The sequence below is a fragment of the Microcaecilia unicolor genome, chromosome 1 (assembly GCF_901765095.1).
Source record: "Microcaecilia unicolor chromosome 1, aMicUni1.1, whole genome shotgun sequence".
Lineage (NCBI taxonomy): Eukaryota > Metazoa > Chordata > Amphibia > Gymnophiona > Siphonopidae > Microcaecilia > Microcaecilia unicolor.
This window is the reverse complement of record NC_044031.1, coordinates 234,847,310-234,871,847: the sequence shown is the minus strand read 5'-3', so window position 1 is coordinate 234,871,847 and position 24,538 is coordinate 234,847,310. Positions and strand designations below refer to the sequence as shown.

The following is a 24,538-nucleotide window of genomic DNA, read 5'->3' as shown; positions in this document are numbered from 1 at the left end:
CGGTATCTGATCGGAAGCCAGTGAAGTGACCCGAGGAGAGGGGTGATATGAGTATATCGGTTCTGGCGGAATATGAGACGTGCAGCAGAGTTCTGAACAGATTGAAGGGGGGATAGATAGCTAAGTGGGAGGCCGGTGAGGAGTAAGTTGCAGTAGTCCAGGCGAGAGGTAATGAGAGCCAAAATAGGCCACCAAAATAGCAGGCCTATCTTTGGCTAGTTTCAACTTAACCAGCCAGCGCTGAATATTGACTTAGACAGTTACTTTGAAACCAGCCAAAAATAAACCGGATAGTCAATGCCAGTCACCAGAAACGGCCCCGCACTGAATATCCAGGCTCAGTGACAATACAGGAGGCAGCCCAGCTACTTCCCGTAATCTGAATATCGGCTCCCTCGAAACCATCTTTGCTGCATAAGGCATTATGAAGGATAATGTCCTTCTATGTTAAATTGTACAGCGCTGCGTAACCCTAGTAGCGCTTTAGAAATGTCAAGTAGTAGTATAACTAAATAATTAATGTATAACAGAGGTTTAAAGGAGATGGCTTCTTAAGAAGATGGGAGTGCTTCTAAGATAATTCACAAAGAAGACAAAAATTATCCATCTTCTAATTATTCTACTTTTTAGGGGGTCTTTTACTAAGATTAGCTCGTTATCTGCAGCAGGGCCCATTTTATTCCTTTGGGCCCTGCTGCGGATAACTCGAACTAATCTTTAGTAAAAGACCCCCCTAATGAGGTAAACTTATGTTAGCTTGAGCCCTCTACGTTAGATATGGGTGTTGTGAATGTAAGAGTCACAAAAAGAAATAATTAGTAACATGTATCTTAATATCCACTTTAAAATAATATGTATATTAATGAATGTACCTGTTTTCATACGGTTGGATAAATTTCCAACGTGAGCAAATTTCTCCCCATAGATAGTTTTGTAGCCTCCAATGAAAGAAAGATAAGACTTTGGGGTCACATATGTTTGACGCCTGTACCGTTCAAAATACTCCACACATTTTTCAGCAACAATATCTTGGAATGTCCCCATAGTGTTCACAACACTTTGCTTTACTTCCTCTGTGCATTCTACCCTATAGGAAGCAAGAAAATGCTGTGCGACAGCCACGAGGGCATCTCGGGGCCAGCGTTGAAACCAGTCCATAGTGCAGCCTGAAATCAAGCCAGGGAATTTCAGTGCCCGAGTTCTGAACTTCTCCCCTACAGGAGAGAAACAGAGCACCACGTGCAGATTGCTCCGCACACGGGACAGGAAGTAGTCGTATAGGTTCTCGCCAGTTGGTGAACGCCGTGGGTATTCTCTCTTCATCACGGGTATCAGGTCCTGTGTGATTTCATCTATTTCATCCCTCGCAAAAAGATTGGAAACCTCCCCTGAAGCCAAGACGTTGTTCATGTACTCCAGAAAAGATTCATCTTTGATTTCATTGTCTGTGAATATGAAGGTGATCCCTTGTCCCTTCTGCCCAGCAGTGCGGTACAGAATTTTCAAATCATCCATGAGGTTGTTTGCACCATAAGTTCTGCCACAATATAGGAAAGAAAAAAAATAAAGGTTTTAGAAAAGTGGATCTGTTTTTCGAACTACAGGTATCAATCAGATTTATGTTGGCAATATGTTTTAGATTAATGCTTCCCATCTGTATCTCCTCTGTCCATCCCTGTCCTAATTCAGAGTCTAAAAAGAAAAACACAAAAGGCAACAGTCTACTTGCTACATAAAAGTCTGTTATAAAAAGTAGACCGATACACATATATAAAAAACTTTTTATAACAGACTAATTCAGAGTCTACCAACCTGGAGTCCTATACAGCTGTTCCAAACGAAAATATTTGGAAAGTATTACCATATAGAGCATAACAACATAATATTAGGCCACAATGAGGCTTATTTTCAAAGCACTTAGCCTCCCAAAGTTCCATAGAAACATATGGAACTTAGCCTCCCAAAGTGCTTTGAAAATATGCCTCAGAGTCTGTTTTTCATAGAAACAAATAAAAAGAAAATTAGGTATAACAATTTATAGCAAAGCTGTTATATCCATGGTTCTCTTGATAAGAAACCCATCAGGTTTTTTTTCTTTTTCAGTCTACTTGCATGATACCACCAGATTCCTCTCAATGGAATCATCATCTTAAATTCACTATAGATTATCCATTGTTCTTTATCCATAGCTGCAACATAAATGTCAGCACAAACATAAAATTCATTCCTAATCAAGGTTTTCACAATAATAACTTGTGGGCACTGAATAAGTTCCCTTTTTAGATATGACCCAGATTTAGTTCTTAGAAAAATGTGCTGACACTTATAGCACAGAATAATTTAATCCAGAGCAGAGAATAATAACAGAAAATCCATACTATAGACTAAAGGCAATACATTTGAAGTCTGTGTTATATTCCCACTAGGGTAATAAACTCCAACCTGTCTGAGTAATAGCCTGTGCAGTTATTTTCAAGTTAAATTTAAAGTTTCATGCCAAAGACTTAAAAGTGATGTCTCAAAATGGCTTTTGAGTTTATCTTACGCCGGGTCTCTGCTTTATCACAGGTTTTCCCCACAGGCACAAAGTAAAAAAAGTTCCTTGACAGAAATAGACCCTGTATGTCTTTTCTGCATATTTGATTTATGTGGGTGGAGAGAAGTTATTTCTTTGACTCTTTCTGGCAAAGACTGAAAAAACCCCCAAAGTCTTAGAGCCCCGTTTACTAAGCCGCGCTAAATTCTAGAGTCGCCCTTAAGTTCCTATGGGTGACTTCACGTTTAGCACGTACTAATCATTAAGGCGTGCTAAAAATGCTAACGTGCCCTTAGTGCTGCTTAGTTCAAGCTTCTGGGCTGGACATGCAAATATGTCTTTATCTAGGCAGAAAAAAAAGGAAACATTTGTAGTAAATATTGCTCTTTTCTGTACATGTATCTCTCGCTGGATATTCTGGAATATCTGTGGCTTACTTACCTCTTTCAAGGGCCTGTGCACTAATGAGTGTTACCATTAATGCCCATGTTAATACATGCTATTTCCATCCATGCTGGCCTTTCCATCAATTCTCCAGAAATTGTATTCACATGTACACAAATACCCAAAATTTTAAAAAGGGAGTTAATTATCTCAGTATGACAAATATTGAATGAAATAGTCAGTATTAATATCTGAGAAGCTACACATTTTTAACACCTGAGATTTATGTGTACCCCGTCCACAAAGGGCTAGATTTTATATTTGGCTCCAAAAATGAATCAGTATGGATGGAACATGCGCCTACGTGTATTATATAAACCACGCCTAAATAAGTGCGGTTTATAGAATACACTTGCACCGTCCATGCAACTAAAATTTAGGGGGAGCCATTTACACCCATGAATAGCTGATGTAAATGGCCATGCCTAACTTTAGGTGCAGCGAGGTAAGCATGGCAGGAGGGTGCCATCCTCTGGGGGGCGCCCCGCCGCACCATGCTTACCTCGCCCTCTTCTCCCCAGATCCTTGTCCTTTTTTTTTTTTGTTTAAATTTACCTCTCCGGCGTGTGGCAGCGTAGTGTTAGTGAGGAGGCGGTGCTCCCCCGCCCCGACGTGTCAGTCTCTTCCCTTCGCTCGGTTCCGCCTTCTTCTGACGTCAGAAATGACGTCAGAAGAAGGCGGGACACTGACAGAGAAATTGTTGCAGCGGCACATTCGATGTGACACCTGTTTGACAAATTGACCGTGAGCTATTTGTTTTACCATTGGTTTGCACTAAAGGTCTATAGGTTTGATTGTTTATGTTTTTATTTATAGACCCCTGAGGCAGGCCCTTGTGGCCGAAACACGATTCGTGTCGGGTCATTTTATTTATTCTAATAAAGACCTTGTTTGGGAAACACCATTTGTGCGAGGACCCCTTTTGTTTTGGATCCACTTGTTGTACATTTGACTTTCGGTTTCTCCTGTGGTGAGATCACCCTCTGTGGGTGTTGGCTTCATTCCCAGAAGCACATGGCAACAGCATTTTGTGCAATATGTAACGACTGTAAGGCATATTTTGGTAACCCTAAAAAATAATGAATTACAGTAATCAAAGTGAGGCATTACTATGCTTTGAACCGCTAAACAAAAATTCTCACAAGATAAATAATCCTTCAATTGCCTAACAAGTCTTAATTTGAAAAATACAGTACTAATTTCCTTAGCTACTTGAGATTTCATATTCAACGCTGAGTCAGGAATGGCCTAATGGATAGTGTAGCGGGTTGCGGACTTGCGGAACTGGGTTCAGTTCGCACTGCTACCTGATGGTCAGCAGTGCGTTGAGATCCTGGGGACCCAGGTTCAATTCCCTCTGCAGCTCTGTGTGACCCTGGGCAAGACTCTTAACCCTCAGTTGCCCCAGGTACAACAGCAGAACAATGTACTACCTAGACTGTGAGCCCAATAGGGACAGACCCAGTACCTGTAAAGTGAAACTGTAAACCACTTAGGTCTAAGCGATATACAAGTGCTTTGAATGAAAATGCCCAAAGATTGAATTTTCTTTCCAAGAGCAATTTCACAACCATCAATAAAGAAAGAACATCTGCTACTGCAGAACAGGAAGCAATAATAACCTGTGTTTTCCACCATGTTCAGACTAAGATGATTCGCTCTCATCCATTGATTGATTGTCTGCAAATATAAATATAACACCTGAAGGCTCTTTTTCACTGAATTCTCAATTTTAAAGAAAAATTGGATATCAGCCACATAAATACGATAATGAATACCCAAACCTCTAAGAAGAGTACACAACGGTAGAAGAAAAATATTAAACAAAATAGCAGATCCCTGAGGAACACCAGTGGTCAAATCAATCATGTTAGATCTATCTTTGCCATGCACTACACCGTAATGCCTTGTTCTAGAAATGAGGAAAACCATTTCCCAACAATTCCTGCAATCCCAGGTCAGGTGAAAAGGTGGAGGGAAAGAGAAGCGAGGGAGTGAGATAAGAGAAGGTAAGAGGGAAAAGGGAAAAGTAGAGAGATGCTGGAAATAAAGATAGACGCAAACACGTATAAAAGAAAATGGAAATGCTAAAGAAAGGACATAGAAGGAAAAATACATGTTAAAAGAGAAGGAATGAGAAAGGAATCCAAAAGAAAATAAAAAACAAGTAGACAGAGAAGATGGTAATCCAGTTATAGACAAAAGGCTGGAAAATTGTTTGGGTTAACCTTGGTGAGGATTATTGTGCAAACTAGTTAAGCTGTGTCCAGGGCTAGGGGGTGGAATAATCAGCTGGTTATTTGCCCTTCTCCTCCAGCACAGTGATTCACAGAGCAAACTAATGTATTATTCCAGACAGGGTAGGAGGCTGCCCATCCCTAGTATGCAGTATGTCACATATGTGAGTATTGTCCATACAGTGTGTGTCTCGACTGAAAAAAAGGTTGAAAACCACTCCCCTAAAGCCTCAGCAGGATTTAGAAAGCAAAACAACACCCAGATATTTCCAAATTTGTACCCTGGATGTACTGCTAGAAAACCTCAGTCATTTGCCTTCAGTCTCACTGCAGTGATGAATCTTACTCTTGAGATGGGCCATCCTTGATGTCTCTGCACTTGCAGTGGCTGGCACCGAAAGCCACCGTAGCAACTTGATCTGTATGATATTTACAATAGAAAGTTGTGTATAGTTTGATTAAAAAGGGGATTTGTTATAGTTGTTAATCATGAATACTAATGCCACCTAGTGGCTGACTGCTATAATCTACTTTGTGGTTGTTAATCTTAATGGTTCCTGCACCCTGCACATCAGATGCATTTACTGCCTTTATTTCTAATTCTGAATAAATTTTTCACTTCTCTGCGCCTTACAAATTACCACTGCTGCTTTTTGTATCTGCCACCTTGCATGGCTCCACATTGCCACTGTTGGAAACAGGATGCTTGGCTTGATGAATCTTCAGTCTGTCTCAGTACAGCAACACTGGCAGCTGATAGCATGACTTTTTTTTCTATTCTGCTCCCCTCCCTCCCTCCAAACTAAGTAATTGACTGCTGCACACTTCAGTTCCACAGACTTCTCCTGCCCTTTCTGTCAGTTCCCTTTACCTGCCTGTTCAAAATAAACACTGGGGCCTTACTCCCTATCTGCTGCTAAGTCCTTAAAAGGGTAAGAGAGATGTAAAAATATATTTAATTTTAGATTTTTCCCATGGCCACAATACCTTTTTTCCCCATGATCACAAAACCTGTTTTCCTTAGCGCATGCAGCAGATGAATCAAGAAACTGGTGGGATATATTAGTCTACCAGCAGGTGGAGATAGAGATAACTTAAACCGAAGTGAGTGATACTGGAAGACCAGCCTCTTCAGTAGGCAGTATATCGCCAGCAGATGGTGGACAACTTCTCATCAGCTCCTGGATTCTCTTCTGGGGTCTTCTCCTGGGTTGCTGGCCAATTGAAAGCTGTGGGTGTTTAGCCACTGTTGGTCCTCTCTGGAAGCATACCTGTTCAGTCGGGTTCCTGCTTCACCCCATCTTACCCAGTATCCCAAGCCTTGGGTCCAGTTGTTCCTTTGCCTTCCTCACCAACTTAAAAAAAAAAGCAGTTTCTATGAAAAAAATACGAAAGTAAAAGGCACAGACCAACAGCTGCTGACAGGACCAGAACAGTGTTTCCCTTGGCCTCTTTGGCAGCGGACTTGCGCTGGGTAGTTCTGCCGTGCTCCTAAGCCATGTTTTCAGTGGCTGCGGCGCCCATGGTTTGCGGACTTGGTTCATCTCCTCGTGGAGCTGCCACTTTGACTTCCAGTCTGCCCCGGCCTTCTGTGCCAGGGTCCAATTCAGATAGAGAATTCTTACTGCTTTGGTCTTACGGCCTGGCTCTTGAATGGTCGCGCTTGACGAAAAAGAGCTATTCAAATTAGGTAATTGCTACCTTATTGCAGACTTGGAAGAGATCTACTTGGCCTATGCCCGGGTATGGTGTCTGTTTGTGGCGTGGTGTGAGGATCGCACTTGGTCTCTGTTCAAGGTGTCTGTGGCTCAGCTCTTGGCCTTTTTGCAGGATGGTTTGCAGAAGGGGCTGGCTTGTATTAATTTGCTGCAGGTGCAGGTGGTGGCTCCGGTCTGTTTCCGGAGTTGAGAATCGGGTTCTTCTCTGGCTGCTCACCCCGGATGTGGTTCATTTTTTGCATGGAGCTCTATGGCTTCGTCCTCCACTACACCAGCCTTGCCCGATCCAGAACTTGAATTTGGTCCTTAAGGCTTTGCAAGGAGCACCTTTTGAGCCCTTGCGCAAGGCTTCTGATAAAGATCTCACCTTGAAGGCAGCATTTTTGGTGACTGCAGCCTCGGCAAGGAGAGTCTCAGAATTGCAGGCGCTGTATTGTTGTGATCTGTTCTTGCAATTTTCTGACTATGGCGTCACTCTGCGGATGTTGCCTTCCTTTTTGCCAAAGATTGTCTCGGTGTTTCATATCAATCAGCCCTTGTTTCTTCCTTCTTTTCAGAAAGAGGACTATCCTGCAGAGTTTAGGATGCTCCATCTCTTGGATGTCCGGTGTATTCTACTCCGATACCTGCAGATACCTTACTCCTTCTCACCCAGTACATCCCTCACCCGTAACTGTCTTGTCTGTCTGTATTACTTAGATTGTAAGCTCTATTGAGCAGGGACTGTCTCTTTGTGTCAGGTGTTCAGCGCTGCATGCGTCTGGTAGCGCTATACAAATGCTAATAATAATAATAATGTCCCATGAGTTTCGATGGTCGGACCACTTCTTAGTTCTCCTCTCCGGTTCTCAGTGGGGTAATGCCCCCACCAAGAACCGGAGAGGGCATAGTAAGGCTACTATTGCCCGGTAGATTAAGGGTGCAATTTCCTCTGCATATGTGTTAGCTGGTCGGGTGCTTCCGGTGGTGTTACGAGCCTACTCTATTAAGGCTCAGTCCACTTCTTGAGCTGAGACGTCGGTGCTGTCCCTGAATGAAATCTGTCGGGCGGCTACTTGGGCGTCTCTGCACTCTTTTATTCAGCATTATAGAGTGGGTGTGGCTGCTAGGTCAGATGTGACTTTTGGAGCGGTGGTGTTAGCGCAGGAGGCAACGGTTTCCTTCCCTAGTTAGGGATTGCTTTGGTACGTCCAATCAGTTACTGGATTCATCTTCTGCATGTGCTAAGAAAGGTAAAATTAGGTCTTACCTGATAATTTTCTTTAGCCACAGCAGATGAATCCAGGATCCCTCCCTTCTTTTTCTGTCACGCAGCATGTCTATGGTTTGTTCTGTTCCTGGACTGTCTAGGTTGTTCGGAAGAATATTTAACAGAGAAGAGGACAGTGTGCCCAATGGAACAGATTGTTGTTGAAGTTAAAGTTTGTTTTTTTCTTGCACCTGTTCTTCTGCCATTTCCTGTCATTGGCAAACGAAAATGGGCAGGATTTTGTTTGCCAAAGACAGGTTTGCAAACAAAAGCCCTCCCCCTCCTCGTGATTAACAGCTCCCTCTTTTGGCTCCTCCATCTAGCCCCTCCTTCTTGTGCCCCCCCCCCCCCTCCGTGAACCAGGCCCTCATGGCTCCTCCATTTTCAGGTCTACCTTAAGCATTGGTGGACCACTGGGGGAAGCTGGAGCAGGAGTGATACCCGCTCACTGCTGCCCATGGTCTCACCTGGCTTCAATTTGGCAGCCACAACTTTTCATTCTAGTTTCATGATACCATGAGACTAGGGTGAAGGATCGCAGCCAGTATATTGGATGCAACCATGACCGTGGGCAAGAGAGAGTACACCCAGGAGTCTATGGGGGGGGGGGGGGGGGGGAGGGTAGACTGATATTTAAAGGATTTATGCTCCTACCTTTGAGAGTTATGATCATAAATTGGTCACTATGAAAATTTACTAGGGCTGAGTGCATAAACCTTTACTCAAAATTTCACTGAACTCTTAAATTTAGGAGTATAAAAAGTGGGTGGCAACAGGGGCAGATTTAGGACAGGAATAAAACATTAGGAGCTGAACACTGATTTTCAGAACTAGGCTCACAAATTAGGATCATGAATGGTAGGCCTAAATTTATGAGCTTAACTTTTTTTTTTTATTTATTATTTTCTTTATTAGTTTTAGTTTATAACATTCACAAAAGAACACAATAAAAGAAATTATTAGAAATTAAGTCATTTCAAAAATTAACATACAAGAAAATATTCTCATTTTCATAGACCACTACCAGTGGGATCCAAGAATCAGAAGTTAACTTAAACACAATATCGTCTTAAATTTTAGAACAGAGGTTAAACCAACTATACAATCAGACAGCAGCATTATTCTGGCTAATTGCCCCAGAGGGATTTCTCAAACTTTCTTTAGTAATTACAAACTCTTGAAGTTTCATGGGGTCGGTAAAAAGAAAATTATCAGTTTCATAAGAAATTAAACATTTACATAGGAACTTAATAAAGAAAGATGCCCCTAGGGCTAAAACTCTTGCCTTAAAAGCCAATAGTTTTTTCCTCCTCAGCTGAGTTTCCCATGATAAATCAGGAAAGATTTTTATCTGTCCCCCCATGAAGTCTTCTTTCATATGTTGAAAATATATATGTTGAACATTAATTTTATCCAGTTCAAAAGCAAAGGATACTAATAAAGTAGCTCTCTCTGTTACCACAGAAGATTCTAAAAGTTCTGTTACATTTAAGGTTTCTTCATCAGCATTTGGTAATTGTTCAATCTCCCTTTTTCCTTTTATATAATAAACTTTTGTCACTGGTGGGTAATTGTCATTTGTGAAACCCAGGATTTGTGAGAAATATTTCTTTAACAGCTCCATTGGGGAAATAAATGTTGAAACAGGAAAATTCAGAAGTCTTAAGTTATTCTTCCTGAGTTGATTCTCCAGAAACTCAAATTTTCTAGCAACTACATTCCTTTCCTTAATTAGTGCTGTTGTAGTTTCTTTTGAGGATACCATTTCAGTTTCCAGTTTTTTTAATACCATCTTTATTTCCCTCTACTTTACTGGATAATTGTTGAAAATTATTTCTAAGTTCCTGAGTCTCTCCTTGGAGAGATTCCGAAATTTTAATTAAAGATGAGTCAAGCCTCTGTATGACATTCCAGAGCATGTCAATTGTGACTGACGCAGGTCTTACCAGGCCACAAATTCCCCCGGAATTACCTTCACTGGGCTGTAACGGCGTCGAGGTAGATCTCAATCCCTTGATTGATGTTTCTCCAGAGAGAGATTCAGCGAGTAAGCCTCCTCCGAGCGCTTTAGGAAACAAGCCCACTTTGGACGTTCTCGAGCGTTCGCTGCTTGAAACAACACTGCTTCCGGGTTGTGGCGGGGTTAGGCCTTGCGAGGGAGGACTGAGTGTCACTCCCTCGCTACTGCTGTGTGCGGATGTCTGCGCTACTGAGGTAGGCGTTGGAGTCTCCGGCGCGCGGATCCCGTATGCCTCCAGAGTAGATTGGCATGAGGTGGGGTTCCCAACCGGTCCCGAGGAGGCAGGGGTATGAGCTTAACTTTTAAGTTCCTAAATTTAGCATGAATTTTCAACTAAAATATTATGCTGCTAAATTTGACTGAAAATAGAGCATAAATTTAAGAGATTAACTTAGGAGCACACATTTTGGAGCTCAGTTTTTTCTGAATATTAGGCTCTACATGTGTACCCATATATATATATATTTTTTGTAAATATTTTTATTATTCCATGGATGCAGTTACAGACATCATGAACAGTAACAATACAAAACAGAACATGTCCTCACAACTTTTACCAACAGTCTACTGACCTCCATGTTTTATTCTTTTATTTTATTACTTCCCTCCCCCACCCAAAATCCCTCCCCCTATCTTCCCCCTCCCTCCACCCCCCTGTTCCCCTCTCCCTCCCTCCTCCCCCCCTCTGCTTCTTGTTGCTTAGACAGCACACAATCTAGATAGTCAGGTTCTTATTCAGGCACCGTGAGTAAGGCTCAAGTTCTCCTCCATAACTCACGATACTGGCGAGCACCCAGGGAAATCACAGATTTGTACCCATATATTTTATAAAATATACACAAACATTGCAACTCTGCCTCCAGTCCATCCAAACTATACCACTAAGAGCAGCGATGTAAAAATCACATAAAAGTAAGTGCATACTTTACATGTGGAAAAAGCTTTGTAAAATTACTCCTTTAAAGTAGAGCTAATTAGTTTGGAAGCAGTACGTAAGGAGAAAAAGGATAATGGGATAGTAGACTCCAAAATAAGTTTAACTCCTTAGCAGCCTCAAATGGTATATTACTTGCTGCTGACAAGATGACGTTTTTATGAACATGCCAATAAGACTAGTAAATTATTATTGTGCCACTTAAATAGAATCAAAATTATAAGAAGAGTTATTAAGATCAAAGCTGGCTCTGGAAATGGTACATATAAATCCAGTGAGATCGTGGAATGCTCCGCCATCTATTACAAAGCTCTATATACCTCATAATTACAGGCTCCCTTAGAGAAAATATCTGACTGCCTGGGGAATCTTAAATTACGTAAATTGGAAGACCACATTAAAGAAAGTATTAATCAACCTTTCACACTAGATGAAATATATGTCTATTAAAAGCATGAAAAATAATAAGTCAGAAGGTCCAGATTTGTTACCAGCAGAATTTTATACATATTTTTTCAGTGAATTTGGCACCTCTGCAACTGGAGACCTTTAATGCTGCCCTTCAACACAGGAGACATCCCTTCCTCTCCTTCTTTCTATGCTGCTGCTATTTCTATCATCCTTAAGCAGAGGAAAGATTCCTTACAGTGCTTGATGTACAAGCCTATATCATATTTCTTAAAACGCTGTCTATGTATTTAAAATTGTATGCCATCCAGACCAATCAAGATATAACTATTACGAGGTGAAATGGCTTGAATAACCTACACTGTTTGATTAATGTTTTCCATTCATGTAAGAACGTCACTCTGCGTCACTGTATGCAGAAAATACTTTAGGGGCAATTTTCTGCAGCGGCACTGGTGTTTTAATATGAACATTGGTGCTGTGTTTAAATTAATATGTGTATTTACATATTACATATATAGTTGGTGGCACTGAACATACGTGATGAATGCTGTACATTATCCAGCAGGCCTAAATTACATGTTATAGCTTGTCAAATTGCTGCTATCCTGATGGTATTGTCTTTTTGTCCTTGCTTCACCCTCTCTCCACCTTTCTAGAACTGGTGTAGCTGCAGGTGCCTACATACAGTGGTGATGCATGAAACCTGAGAAAGCAAGAAGGCAAGCGGTCCACCAAATCCAACCTGCTGGATAGAAGCAAGAGGCAAACCTTATAAAAAGCAAGCACACAGTATTTATTTATATTCCAAAACTCTCAGAGATTGGGCACAGATATTTGAATCTCTGAGTGCTTTGGAATATAAATAAACACTGTTTGCTTTTTATAAAGTTTGCCTCCTGTTTCTATGAAGCTAATTGCAGAATAACACTTAAGGAGGAATTCATCAAGCAGCGTTAGGGATTAATGCACCTTAAATGCGTGTTAACGGAATTAGCGTGCACTAAATGCTAAAGCTCATTTTATACATATGGGCTTTTAGCATTTACCCCCAGATTCTATATAGTGCACCTAGAGATCCACACCGAAATCCAAGTGGATTCTATAACAATGTGTGCAACTTAACAAGCTTAAGAAGGTTTTAAGTGCTTAACAAGCAATGATGAGCACTAATTGGCACTGATTAGAATTTATGTGCACAACTTACTAAGCATATTCTGTAATGAAGTGCACTCAACTTCTAATGTGTGCAGGCAAAAAGGGGCATGGTTATGGGCGGGGAAATGGGCATTTCTTGGGCGTTCCAAAGTTTACACACGTAGTTATAGAATATGGCCCAGTGCGCATAAATCTATGCATCAGTATTTACGCCACATTTTCGTTCATGTAACTTGAGGTGCATAGTTTTAGGCGCTGAGTATCAACTAAGTGTATTCTATAATCGTTGCCTAATTCTAGGCACCAATTATAGAATATGCTTAATCTGCTCTGATTTCAGAGCTGATTTTTTAGGCGCCATATATAGAATCTCTCCCTTAGTGTGTGCTAATTCCCTTAACGCGCGTTAAAGTGCGTTAAACCCTAACACTGCTTAAGGAATTCCCCTTTTAGACACCCTACTAACAATTACATGGATATGTGCACATATACTTGTGTAAGTGCTAGTATTCTAAACATTTATGCACACACCCCCAGATTCTATATAAGTCCCCAAATTTGGGCACAGATATCGTGCATAATTAGTTAATGAGATGTTAACAAGCAATAATATAATTGATGCTAATTGGCACTCATTTGGGTTTACGCATGGATCTGCCCTGCACATTAGTCTTTACTTTGGGGCCCTTTTACAGAGCGGCAGTAAGCCAAAAGTGGGCTTACCGCACGCTCTTTTGGGACTACCGCTGGCCCAACGTGACCACCAGCCATAGTCCCGCCCCGAGCACGTGCCATTTCCAGGGAAAAAAGAAAACTCCTGGAAATGGCTTGCGCGCGGTGATAACCCAGCGGTAATCAGGGAGTGCCGCGTGCTGCCCGGTTACCACCGGGTTAGCGTGCGAGCCCTTATCACCACCTCAAAGGGTGGCAGTAAGGGCTCCCCGTCACATGGCCATGCGGAGTTCTCTTATCACATGGCCATGTGTGCCTGGGATCCTTTTACCTGCTGCGGTAAAAAGGGCCCTGGCGCACGGGAAAAATGCCCCCCCCCCCTCGCCAGTGCAAAGCGTTTTTTACTACAGCTTGGTTAAAGGGCCCCTTTATTTCTTATTAGTCGCCAATATTCCCATTACAAGTTCACTGCGACTTACATCAAGAAAAGAGATATATTCCTACAGAGGTTGCAAATTGAGATTTACACTAAAGAGGGAGGGGGTTAGAGTACATCTAATAAACTAGACAGAAGCAATTGGTGATATTGAACATTTTGTAACACATGTCTTTCGAATAGATAGGCTTTCAGCATTTTGTGGAATGTTCCCAAATGAGTTATAGTCCTTATCTGAATCGATAAGTTATTCCAATATTTCGCAGATAAATAAGGCAAAGTCAGCACATGTAGTGATCTCAATCTGATGCGCTTGGCGGAAGGGAATAGCAGATCTAGTAGGTTGCCAGCTAGTCTCCTATTCCTAGGTTTAAGTAATAATATCCATTGGAATGAGTAGTCTGGTGAGTTATCATACACAGACACTTTAAGCGAACATTCTTCTAATAGTTGATCTACTGTACTTGGCAGACTTATTACCATTTCTGATGCAATTCCAAATTGTTTTAGGGATCCCTATCATACTAATATTATTTCTCCCGCCTCTAAATCATCTAGGAGTATATTGTTTCTAGGTCTCTAAGCCAGTCACACTACTGCCTATACTCTACCACGTCTACTATTATTGCTCAACTTTTTGTCAGTTCCTTGATTTACTTATTATTACAGTATGATGAGTGGCTCTATTTCGGCAACCATTTCTTATTTATGACTTGCTTTTCCCTCTGGTCTGAATTTGTGTCATTATTGATATAGCTACATTCAGCTGTGAGTTTTAGGGAAAGGGAATGGGACTTGATATACCGCCTTTCTGTGGTTTTTGCAACTATATTCAAAGTGGTTTGCATATTATATACAGGTACTTATTTTGTACCTGGGGCAATGGACTTGCCCAGAGTCACAAACAGCTGCAGTGGGAATCGAACCCAGTTCCCTAGGATCAAAGTGTTTTCCTCTCCAGTGCTTCAATATGAATATTTTTGGCAGATTTCAGTCTCTTCTTGTCAAAAGTATGACTGTGCCTAGGCTTTGGACCCAGAAATATGTGCACTAGCATCCAATCTGGTTCAGCTCATCAAATGTACTTCACTAAATCACATGCCAATAAAATAAAATATTAAATCCTTTAAAACAATATATACAATTAATAGTCATTAGGGAATGTCATAATGTGCTGCATCTTAGTGATCCTCAATCCTCTTGGCTGAGAATCACTAAGATCACTTTGAGTTTAAGAACCATCTCTAACACCACATACAATTATTCAAAACATTTAGCTTGAAATTTTTAAATTTAAATACAGAGTGCCCAATATTCCAAAAGACTTATGAGGTGAATGCTGACACTGAATGCAGAAGTCTTTTTTATCATTCCAGATAACTTTATCCATAAAACCCACCTATGCTGGCAGGGCCAGGCTGGAGAGTGGTGAATTTCATCTGCACTCTAGACAACTGATTCATTTGAGTTTGGCCTGCTATTCCACTGGCCTAACTCTGCTGGATAAGTGGCAGTGCAAGCTGCTGCATAAATATATAGTTAGTGGTGCTACTTAAACAGATAGAAATGCTGAATATATGAACAAATAAAGCACAGGCACTCTGTACAGCACCTGGCCAGTCAGGTTTTCAGGATAAATTTGTATGCATTGCCAAATCTATCTTATGCATATCCATTAGGGGTATCCTGAAAACCTGACTGGCAAGGTGTATCCTGAGGACTGGGTTGAGAACCACTGGTCTAAAGTAACTGAGAGAGTTTCTCCATTCAGATAACAGTTCTGCAGAAACATATGGAACCTTTTAGTTCTGAATAAAGTGGTATTGTTTGCAATATTTAATATTTAAACAAATATAGGCCAACAAGCAGGTTATAAGTGATATTTTTTTTACTGGACTAACAATATTCTAAACTGTCTGATGCTGTAAGCATAGCTCTTGAAAGGTAGTCACATATATTAAGGTTAGTCTAATAAGAAGGTATCACTTATAACCTGTTCCATCACATTTAATTTTGTGATAAAATTGCCCAAGGCAACAGCATTCATGATAAAATCTATAAACATGAAGAGCATAGTGTATCAAATTTATGGTGCTTAGGCTTGAACTTCTCATGAGACAACAAAAAAAAAATTATAGGTAATCTACTGGTGTAATAATAGAAATCTCAGCACCTGTAACATTTGGGAATTTAGCAATCTGATAGGCCCGAAGAAGGTTAATGACTTGTACACTGAAGAAGCATGTAACAGAGTCTGCCTGAAGAACAAATAAGAGGTAACATTTGAAAGGGCAGTAGCCCCCAAACTGTACAGTCCATTAATTCAAACTCAGTAGTAAATATAGGAAAGACTAAGTGAAAAATCATACACCGTCAAATGTCAAAAGAATGCCAATGAAAAATTCTGTTTCCAAGACAGGATTAAAAAGGAGGACCAAAGAATGGAATGCAGTGCCTGGTAAGAAACAAAGGGATCCTTTTTCTAAGGAGCGCTAACGATTAGTGCGCACTAAGGGGCCCTTTTATAAAGTGGCAGAAGAACTCAGGGCCGCTGAGAGACTGAGCTGGGCCTGCGGCAAGGCCGCCCCCCCCCCCCCCAATCACTACCACTGTTGCCTCCCTCTCCTGCTCTCAGGCCGCTGGCGCCGCAGTCCCCAGTCTCCACCCGTCCACCCCAAGCCCCATCGACAGCACCCCTCCGTCAGCACCGTGCCCGCTGCATTCAAATTGGCAGCGCCTCAACTCCGTGTGAGAGCGGCAGATCGCCTCCCTTCAGGCCCTCCCTGTGTCCCCCCCTCGTGCAAACAGGAAGTTAGATCAGACAAGGGCGGGGCACAGTGAGGGAAGGCCCGAAGGGAGGTGATCTGTCGCTTTCACACGGAGGTGAGGCGCTGCCAATTTGAATGCAGGGGGCCTGGTGGCAGACGGAGGGGGGCTGTCAACGGAGCCGAGGGCAGGCAGATGAGACTGGGGACTGCAGCGCCGGCGGCCTAGGAGCTTGAGGAGAGACCCTGGCGCCAGGCCCCCCCCCCCCTTGGAGGCCCAGGCCCGGGGAATTTTGTCCCCCTGCCCCCCCCTCTCGGGGGCCCTGGTAGAACTACTGCACATGTAGCGCATGCCAAATCAACACTACTGTCCGGTTAGCATGCCCTCCTGGCAATAATTTCAAAGTTGGCGCACACTGTTTCCCATGGTAGAAAATATTTTCTATTTTCTACCTTGGCGGCATTCCCGGCAGTGTGACCACATTGGTGCACATTGCATGAGTACCACATGTGTAGCTCGTGAGCCCTTACCGCTAGATCAATGAGTAGCGGTAAAGGCTCAGGAAGTAAATAGCCATGCACTACTTTTAATTTTTGCGGCCATTTACTGCTCCCATTAAAAAAAAGCCTTTTTTCCCAGCTGTGGTACAAAATGGCTCAGTGCGTGCCAAAAACATATTGCCCACACTATCGCAGGCCACCTTTTATCATGGCTTAGTAAAAGGACCCCTTAATGATAAGATGCACATAGGAATATAATGGGCGTCTTAGCATTTAGCACGTGCTAAATCCGTTAGCATGACTTAGTAAAAGAACTCCTTAAGAGGATACGTATAAGATCACTAATAAAAACACTTTAGCTTCTGATCAGGAAAAAATCTGGATGCTCAAAGCTTATTTCTCTAAAATACAAGAAAAATGTTGTGGTCAGAGTATTCAGATTTTTCCAGATGTCACTATAGAGGGGGATAATCGAACGAGGGCGCCCATCTCTAAGGATGGCCCCGTAAAGGGGCGGGGCAACCCGTATTATCAAAACAAGATAGACGTCCATCTTTTGTTTCGATAATACGGGCGGGATGTCCAAATCATGAAATTTAGGTCGCCCTTAGAGATGGTCGTCCCCGGTTTTCGGTGATATTGGAAAGCGAGGACGCCCATCTCAGAAACGACCAAAGCCATTTGGTCATAGGAGGAGCCAGCATTTGTAGTGCACTAGTCCCACTAACTGAATGGAAAAAGCCCTTCCCTTACCGATCCAGAAAGGAACGGGTATGCATGAAAGAAATTGCATGAAAATGAGCTGCTTGCTGTTAGCTCATTTGCACACAGTTTCTTTCCTAAGGAGGGGAAGTGAGGACGTCCAAAATGTAGATGTTTGTGAGAAAGACATCCATGCCTACTATGCCTCTGACACCCCCTTTATTTATTTGGATTTTGGATCACAAGTAGCAGCAGTGGGATTTGAACCAGCCACCTCTAGATTGCAAGACCAGTGCTCTAACCACTAGGCCACTCCTCCACGCTACTCTATTCTACTCCCTTGAAATTTGGCCATCCCTGTGGGGGGCAGTTGAGGCTGTCCAAAATGTTTGAAAGAAGTACATCCACGCCTTCATTATGCCTCCGTTGACACACACATACCTCCCCCCCTAGGGACCTGCATACTGCTCCCCCCCCCCCCCCCCACAGGGATGGCCAAATTTCAAGGGTGTGGAGCAGATTGGAAGAGTGGCCTAGTGGTTAGAGCACTGGTCTTGCAATCTAGAGGTGGTGGTTCAAATCCCACTGCTGCTACTTGTGATTCAAAATCCAAAAAAATAAATAGGGTGTTGGAGGCATAGCAAAGGCATGGATGTCCTTCTCACAGAAGTATCCACATTTTGGACGTCCTCAACTGCAGTCGCAGGGACAGAGGCATAGCGAAGGACATACTCTAAAAAAAAAGACAAAAGTTTTTGAAGTTGTGTTTTTCAGGGTGGGAGGTGGTTAGTGACCTCTGGGGAAGTCAGGGGAGGTCATCCCCGATTCCCTCCGGTGGTCATCTGGTTAGTTTGGGCACCTTTTTGATGCTTGGTCGTAAAATAAAATGGACCAAGTAAAGTCGGCCAAATGCTCGTCAGGGATGCCCTTCTTTTTTGCCATTATCGGCCGAGGACGCCCATCTGCTAACCACGCCCCCATCCCGCCTTCTGTACACTGCCATGCCCCCTTGAACTTTGGTCGTCCCCATGATGGGAAGCAGTTGAGGATACCCAAAATCAGCTTTCAGTTATGCTGCTTTGGGCGACCTTAGGAGAAGGAAGCCCATCTCCCGATTTGTGTCGGAAGATGGGCGCCCTTCTCCTTCGAAAATAACTACTTATCATTTCTAAAGCGCTACTAGACGTACGCAGCGCTTTACACTTGAACATGAAGAGACAGTCCCTGCTCGACAGAGCTTACAATCTAAATAAGCAGGATAGCCACTCAATTGATTTAAAAAAAACATTTTTTTTGTAAATAAAAGAGTCCTTTTACTATGCAGCGGTAGGGCATGGGTAGCGAATGCCAAATCAGCACTACCTGCAGTAGTTTCAAAGTTGGTATGTTTTGTTTCCCACGGTAGAAAATAATTTTCTATTTTCTACCGCGGGGGGGGGGGGGGGGCATTCCCAGCAGTAATCGGCAGCACGGCCACATTGGCATGCGCTGCCCGCTTACCGCACGAGTAGCACGTGAGCTCTTAGCATTAGGTCAATGGGTAGCGGTAAGTGCTCAGGCAGTAAATAGCCATGCACTATTAATTTTAGCGCATGACCATTTACTGCCCCCTTTTTAAAAAAAAAGCCCTTTTTCCCAGCCATGGTAAAAAATGGCCAAGTGAATGCCAAAAACATGTGCCCAAACTACCACAGGCTACATTTTGCTGCTGCTTAGTAAAAGGACCCCAGGGAGTGTGTACTGGCCATAGGTGCAATGCTATTTCTCAGATTCTCATGTAGATGTATGATTACTTATGAGGAAAAAAGGTTTGTTTTGTTTTCTTTGATCCTTCTCAATTAGAAGATTTCTTGACAGAAAGAGAAAAGGATAAAAGCGGTAAATAGGTTTATCTAATGTGGAATTAGTAATGGATTGTTTAATCCTGTTTACGTTTGTGTTATTTTTCTTTTTTCATACCTTTATTTTTCCCCTTGATGTGGACTATTTTATTTCCTGTTTGATTGTATATATTATATTGATCAACAAAAAATTGAGAAAAGATACTGTTCCTTTTGTGCCATATACATGTAAGCATTCCTGTGGACAAAGACTGGGTGGAGTGAGATCAGGATTGGTACTTAGATTTTATTTTATAAAATATTAAGGCGATTCTATAAATGGATGCCTAGAAGCAGGCGCCACTTGTGCAGGTCAATGATGCCAATAATCAGCAGTAGTGTGCATATTTGGGCTAGGTGCTATTCTATAAGGCAGCGTTTAATTGCTATAGTGTGTAATTGCATGGTGGTGTGCAAATGGGTAGGCCATGGGTGGGCCACCAAACAAATATGCACAACTTACAGAATGCTATCAGTTATTAACCCGGCATAAGCAATTGCACCTAACTTTTCAAGTAGTTCACAACACGGTAGCAAGGGTGTTGACAGGAAAATCTAAATATGATCACATTACTCCAGTGTTGAGAGACCTACACTGGTTGCTGATTGAACAGAGGATTAAATGTAAGGTGTTAAGTTTGATGTTTAAGGTTGTAATCATGCTTGCACATCAATGGGTTGAGTAATATTTGAGGGTTAGTGGATGGACCCTTTTGTCATACCTCACCGCAGATCTGAATAAGTTCCAAGAGGGATAGCTAATGTACAAAAATAGAAGGGGAACTCCCTAGGCTACACTGAAAATGTTAATATTAACATCTCCTCATTTGGTAGTCTAGCACCTTCTAGAATAGATGGTAACAATCTGGATGTTCTTGGTGCTGCCCCCGGTTAATAGGGGCAGCAAGAGGGGAATGTAGAGATATGATACAGCCAGGGGCCACTACCGGAATGGTGCAAGGCCAAACCTGACGGACCAGGCCATATAGAAACTTTGGCGAAGTTAAAAATTAGATGGCTTGTACGGCTGGAAGCCTGCTGGAAAAGCAAGGCCCAGACTAGAGCCCAGACTGAGGCCTAATTGGAAAAAGAATGGTCAAGGAATCTGAAATCAAAATGGTATCTCTCATCTATGAAATGGCTTCCTTCATGTCTGTATCTGAGTTAGAGGAGATTTGTTTTTGCAGATTGACAGTGAAGAATTATGAAATATCTTAAGATCTTCAGGTAGCAACAGGGGAATAGGAAAGTCCCAAAATAAGATAGGGGTGGGATCAGCTTTCCGAAAAGGAGGGAGGCTTTCCTGTTGAGCATCTGTGGTTAGGCATGAAAAGGGGGGGTCATCGAAGTAAACAACTTTATCATAGAAAGGTATGAGAGCCCATTGATTTGAATGCAAGCAAAAGGGTATAAAAACTGACAGCAAATTTGGGTGGGGTTGGAGATCTCCAAGGCTGCCATGCTGAGATGCTGTCAGACGGACCTCCACTCTTGCTTGTGTACCTGATCGCCTTGTATTACTTTGGTAAGAATAAAGCCATATATCTCTGAAACCTATCTTTTCTCTTTCTTATATAACATTTAAAGTGAATAACCTCTTGGGTTGGAATGGGTAATAGGGAGCATTTATACTTTCCTACACAACCACAGAGTCAGATGATTAGGAATAGTCTTCTAGAAGACCTCTCTGGTATGTGGGCAGCTGACCAGCATATCAGAGAGGACTCATGGGACAGTTAACCCCTATGAAATTCAAGGTACAAAATAGACTAGTGTCTGCTGTATTGGCATCAAAGCTGCATGTGTACCAGCCTAGATGATCTTTGAAATCTGGAGAGCAATACTTGTTTGATGTGGCTTCATACCAAGTCATTAGATTGGAGGAATATAGAAATGAGATCTTCTTTATAGTTGGTCCAATGTTTTGGACTATAATCGCAAAATGGTTGACAGAGCTTCAGACTTTGACTGAGTTTAAGAAAGAAATTAAAATTCTACTATTCATTGAGGCCTATAAAGGACCCTAACTTGTTCAATACTAGAAGCACAACACGTTGATATATTTCGGTACTGGAGTATTGAGAATAATGTGAATTTAAGAGTGAATTATGCCCGTTTCGAGTCTGTTAGTAATGTTGTAAAATGTGTATGAGCTGTATTATTGTGTATGTAATTTTGTAATCTGCCTAGAACTTTAGCAATAGTGCAGAATATAAATCTTTTAATTAAAATAAATAAAAGAAATAACACTTTTGGCACGCCAAAGCAGGTTTGTACTTGTATTCTATAATGATTTAGGCAAGACAGTTACAGAACTGGCACTAAGGGGCCGATGTACAAAGCTTACCGTGCTTGCAACGTTTGCTTTAGACTGGTTGTAGCCAGTCTAACACAAATGTTACTTAGCATCTAACGCACAAAGGGGTTCTACGTTCCTTTTACTGTTTGGCGTAGCAGCTATGGATAACCCTATACAAAAGGTATTACAACAAGCTCATTAGTATTAAAATGAGCATTCCGTGTGATGCAGAGAGGAACACCTACCTTTAACATGCTAAATTTTACAGCAGGTCAGGAGTTGTCAGGGTGAAGCCCTCCTCATCCACGCTGGCAACTCTGGGACTGACCCCCTGTCCAGTTCCCCTTTCCCTTCAGCCTCTGCCTCCCGATCACTCCCTGGCCTGGTGCAGGGAGCCCTCCCCTCCTGCTCTGCTGACCTTGTTCAGCTTCAGATTCATGTATCCCAGCACCCGCTGCCATCTTTACAAACTGGCTATGCTGGTACCCCACAGCCAAAGGCAGCCACAAAAGCTCTGAAATTTTGTCCCAAAGATGAAGTTTCATGAGAGCGGGAGCTCTCCCCCCCCTCCCCACACACACATTTGAATACCATCACCTTTGTGCACTGGTCACTGTTTGCATCTCAGTAAGTTCGTCCAAGGCTGCTGTATTTAATTGCAACCTTTGTGTATTGGCCCATAAGTGTGCCTACTTCTTGGCACGAAATTATAGAACTGCCCCCTATATGCATATGAACTGAGTTCTACTGGCACATATGTGCACACACTTACTCCTGCCTCAGAGCATGGAGTAACTATGTAAGAGCTTTCAAGTAAGTTCATATTTTGTCTTTATAAAACCACAGCAACACTAAAACCTAAAAAAAAAAGTATTTATAATTCTAATTGCCACCACATTAGAAGCATTTCTAGGCCAATGTATCCAAAAATAGCTTCAGGATTTTAATCATCAGTCCATAGATTTGCGCTTTCTTTCTCTGAATTTAAACAGCAAGCTGAGAATTAGATAGGGTTACCATATTTTGTCCTAAGAGGACACATGTCCCGCCCCTGTCCCGCCCCTTTGCATCATTGCCCTGCCCCCCTGTCACATATTCCCCTCCCCTCACTTACTATCTACTGCCCTGGTGGTCTAGTGACCTCTTTGGGGCAGGAAACAGCCCCCTCTTTCCCGTCCAGATCGCTGCCTTGCCCTGCATCCTTCTCGGTCTTGGCTCGGGATTCAAAATGTTTCGGCAGCCATTTTGAATCCCAAGCCAAGACTGAGAAGGATACAGGGCAAGGGCAGGCAGCGCTGCTCGCCCACCCACCCGTTTGTCCAGAAATCTGTGCAAACAGGCGGGGGGGGGGGAGGGGGCAAAACCCGTCCGGACGACCCGAATATGTTCTCAAAAAGAGGACATGTCCAGGGAAATCCAGACATATGGTAACCTTAGCATGGCAGAGCTGTGACAATGAGAAGGTAATCCACCTAAGTGGATGAACACTAACTCCCACGTAAATATAACAATGTAAAGAAAGTGGGAAGTGGACCAATGTCTCCAGGGAAAACGGGATATAAGTTTTCAGAGTACCACTTTATTCAATGACTGAGTCATTGAATAAAGTGGTACTCTGAAAACTTATATCCCGTTTTCCCTGGGGTCATTGGTCCACTTCCCACTTTTTTTTACAGAGCTGTGACAATGTGCATGAAAGAAGTGATACAAGTGGCCTTTGAAACTGAGGACATAAAATCTATGTACTATCTTCCTAAGGGTATAAGAACAGTTAATCCAGAGGGTAAGTTTGATAATTTAAACTCCCCTGGACCTAACTAAATTCTTGGAGTCCTATAGAGATGGCATTGAAAAAAGTGTTCTACATTATTGGTATCTTTTACCTCTGTTGATAAGAAAGCATAAAAGCATATATTTTAAAAAAGGATATACCCTTCTGTGGGCAAAAATTATAAGGGGCTCTTTTACAAAGCGGCGGTAAGCCCAATTCAGGTTTACAACTCGCTCTTCTGGGACTACCGCTGGCCCAACATGGCCACTGGCGGTAGTCCTGTTTTGAGCGCGCACCATTTCCGGAGGAAAAAGAAAATCCCCGGAAATGGCTTACATGGCGATAACCCTGCAGTAATTAGCCATCGGCCAGCTCAGGACTAAATTCTTGGATGTTCTTGGCACTTCCTTTTAAAATTTCCTTGTAAGTGCCTAGTTACACACAAAAGCAAATCATATATATTTTTGGTGTAACTGGGTTAATAGGTTAGAAACTCTAGGCCGGTATATTTGGGATTCTACATGGAATGTTGCTACTAATTGGGATTCTGGAATCTTGTAACTCTTTAGGATTCCAGAATCTTCAGCCAGCTATGAGATGAGTAAGCACTTCCAGCAATTTCTTATAGAATCTACATATATCTATTTTAGTAGCTTTTTCTATTCTTGCTGTGAACTATTTTGTCCATAATCTACTGTTCTAGGCTACAGCTATCAATCTCTCATCCTTAGATTTCTTTCTCTGAGTGATTATCATTATATTTTGGAGTTTTACATTGTACTGTCCATGCAAACTATGGCATCTGAAG

The 24,538-nt window shown here is 42.3% G+C and overlaps 1 protein-coding gene across 1 annotated transcript in view; it reads right to left on the bottom strand.

The window, feature by feature from the left end:
* Positions 1–24,538, bottom strand: part of LOC115471141 (dynein heavy chain 5, axonemal-like) — a 766,968-nt gene that overhangs the window by 285,551 nt on the left and 456,879 nt on the right. The window contains 1 exon segment of the mRNA XM_030204834.1: positions 873–1,537. Coding sequence (XP_030060694.1) covers positions 873–1,537 — 665 coding nt within the window.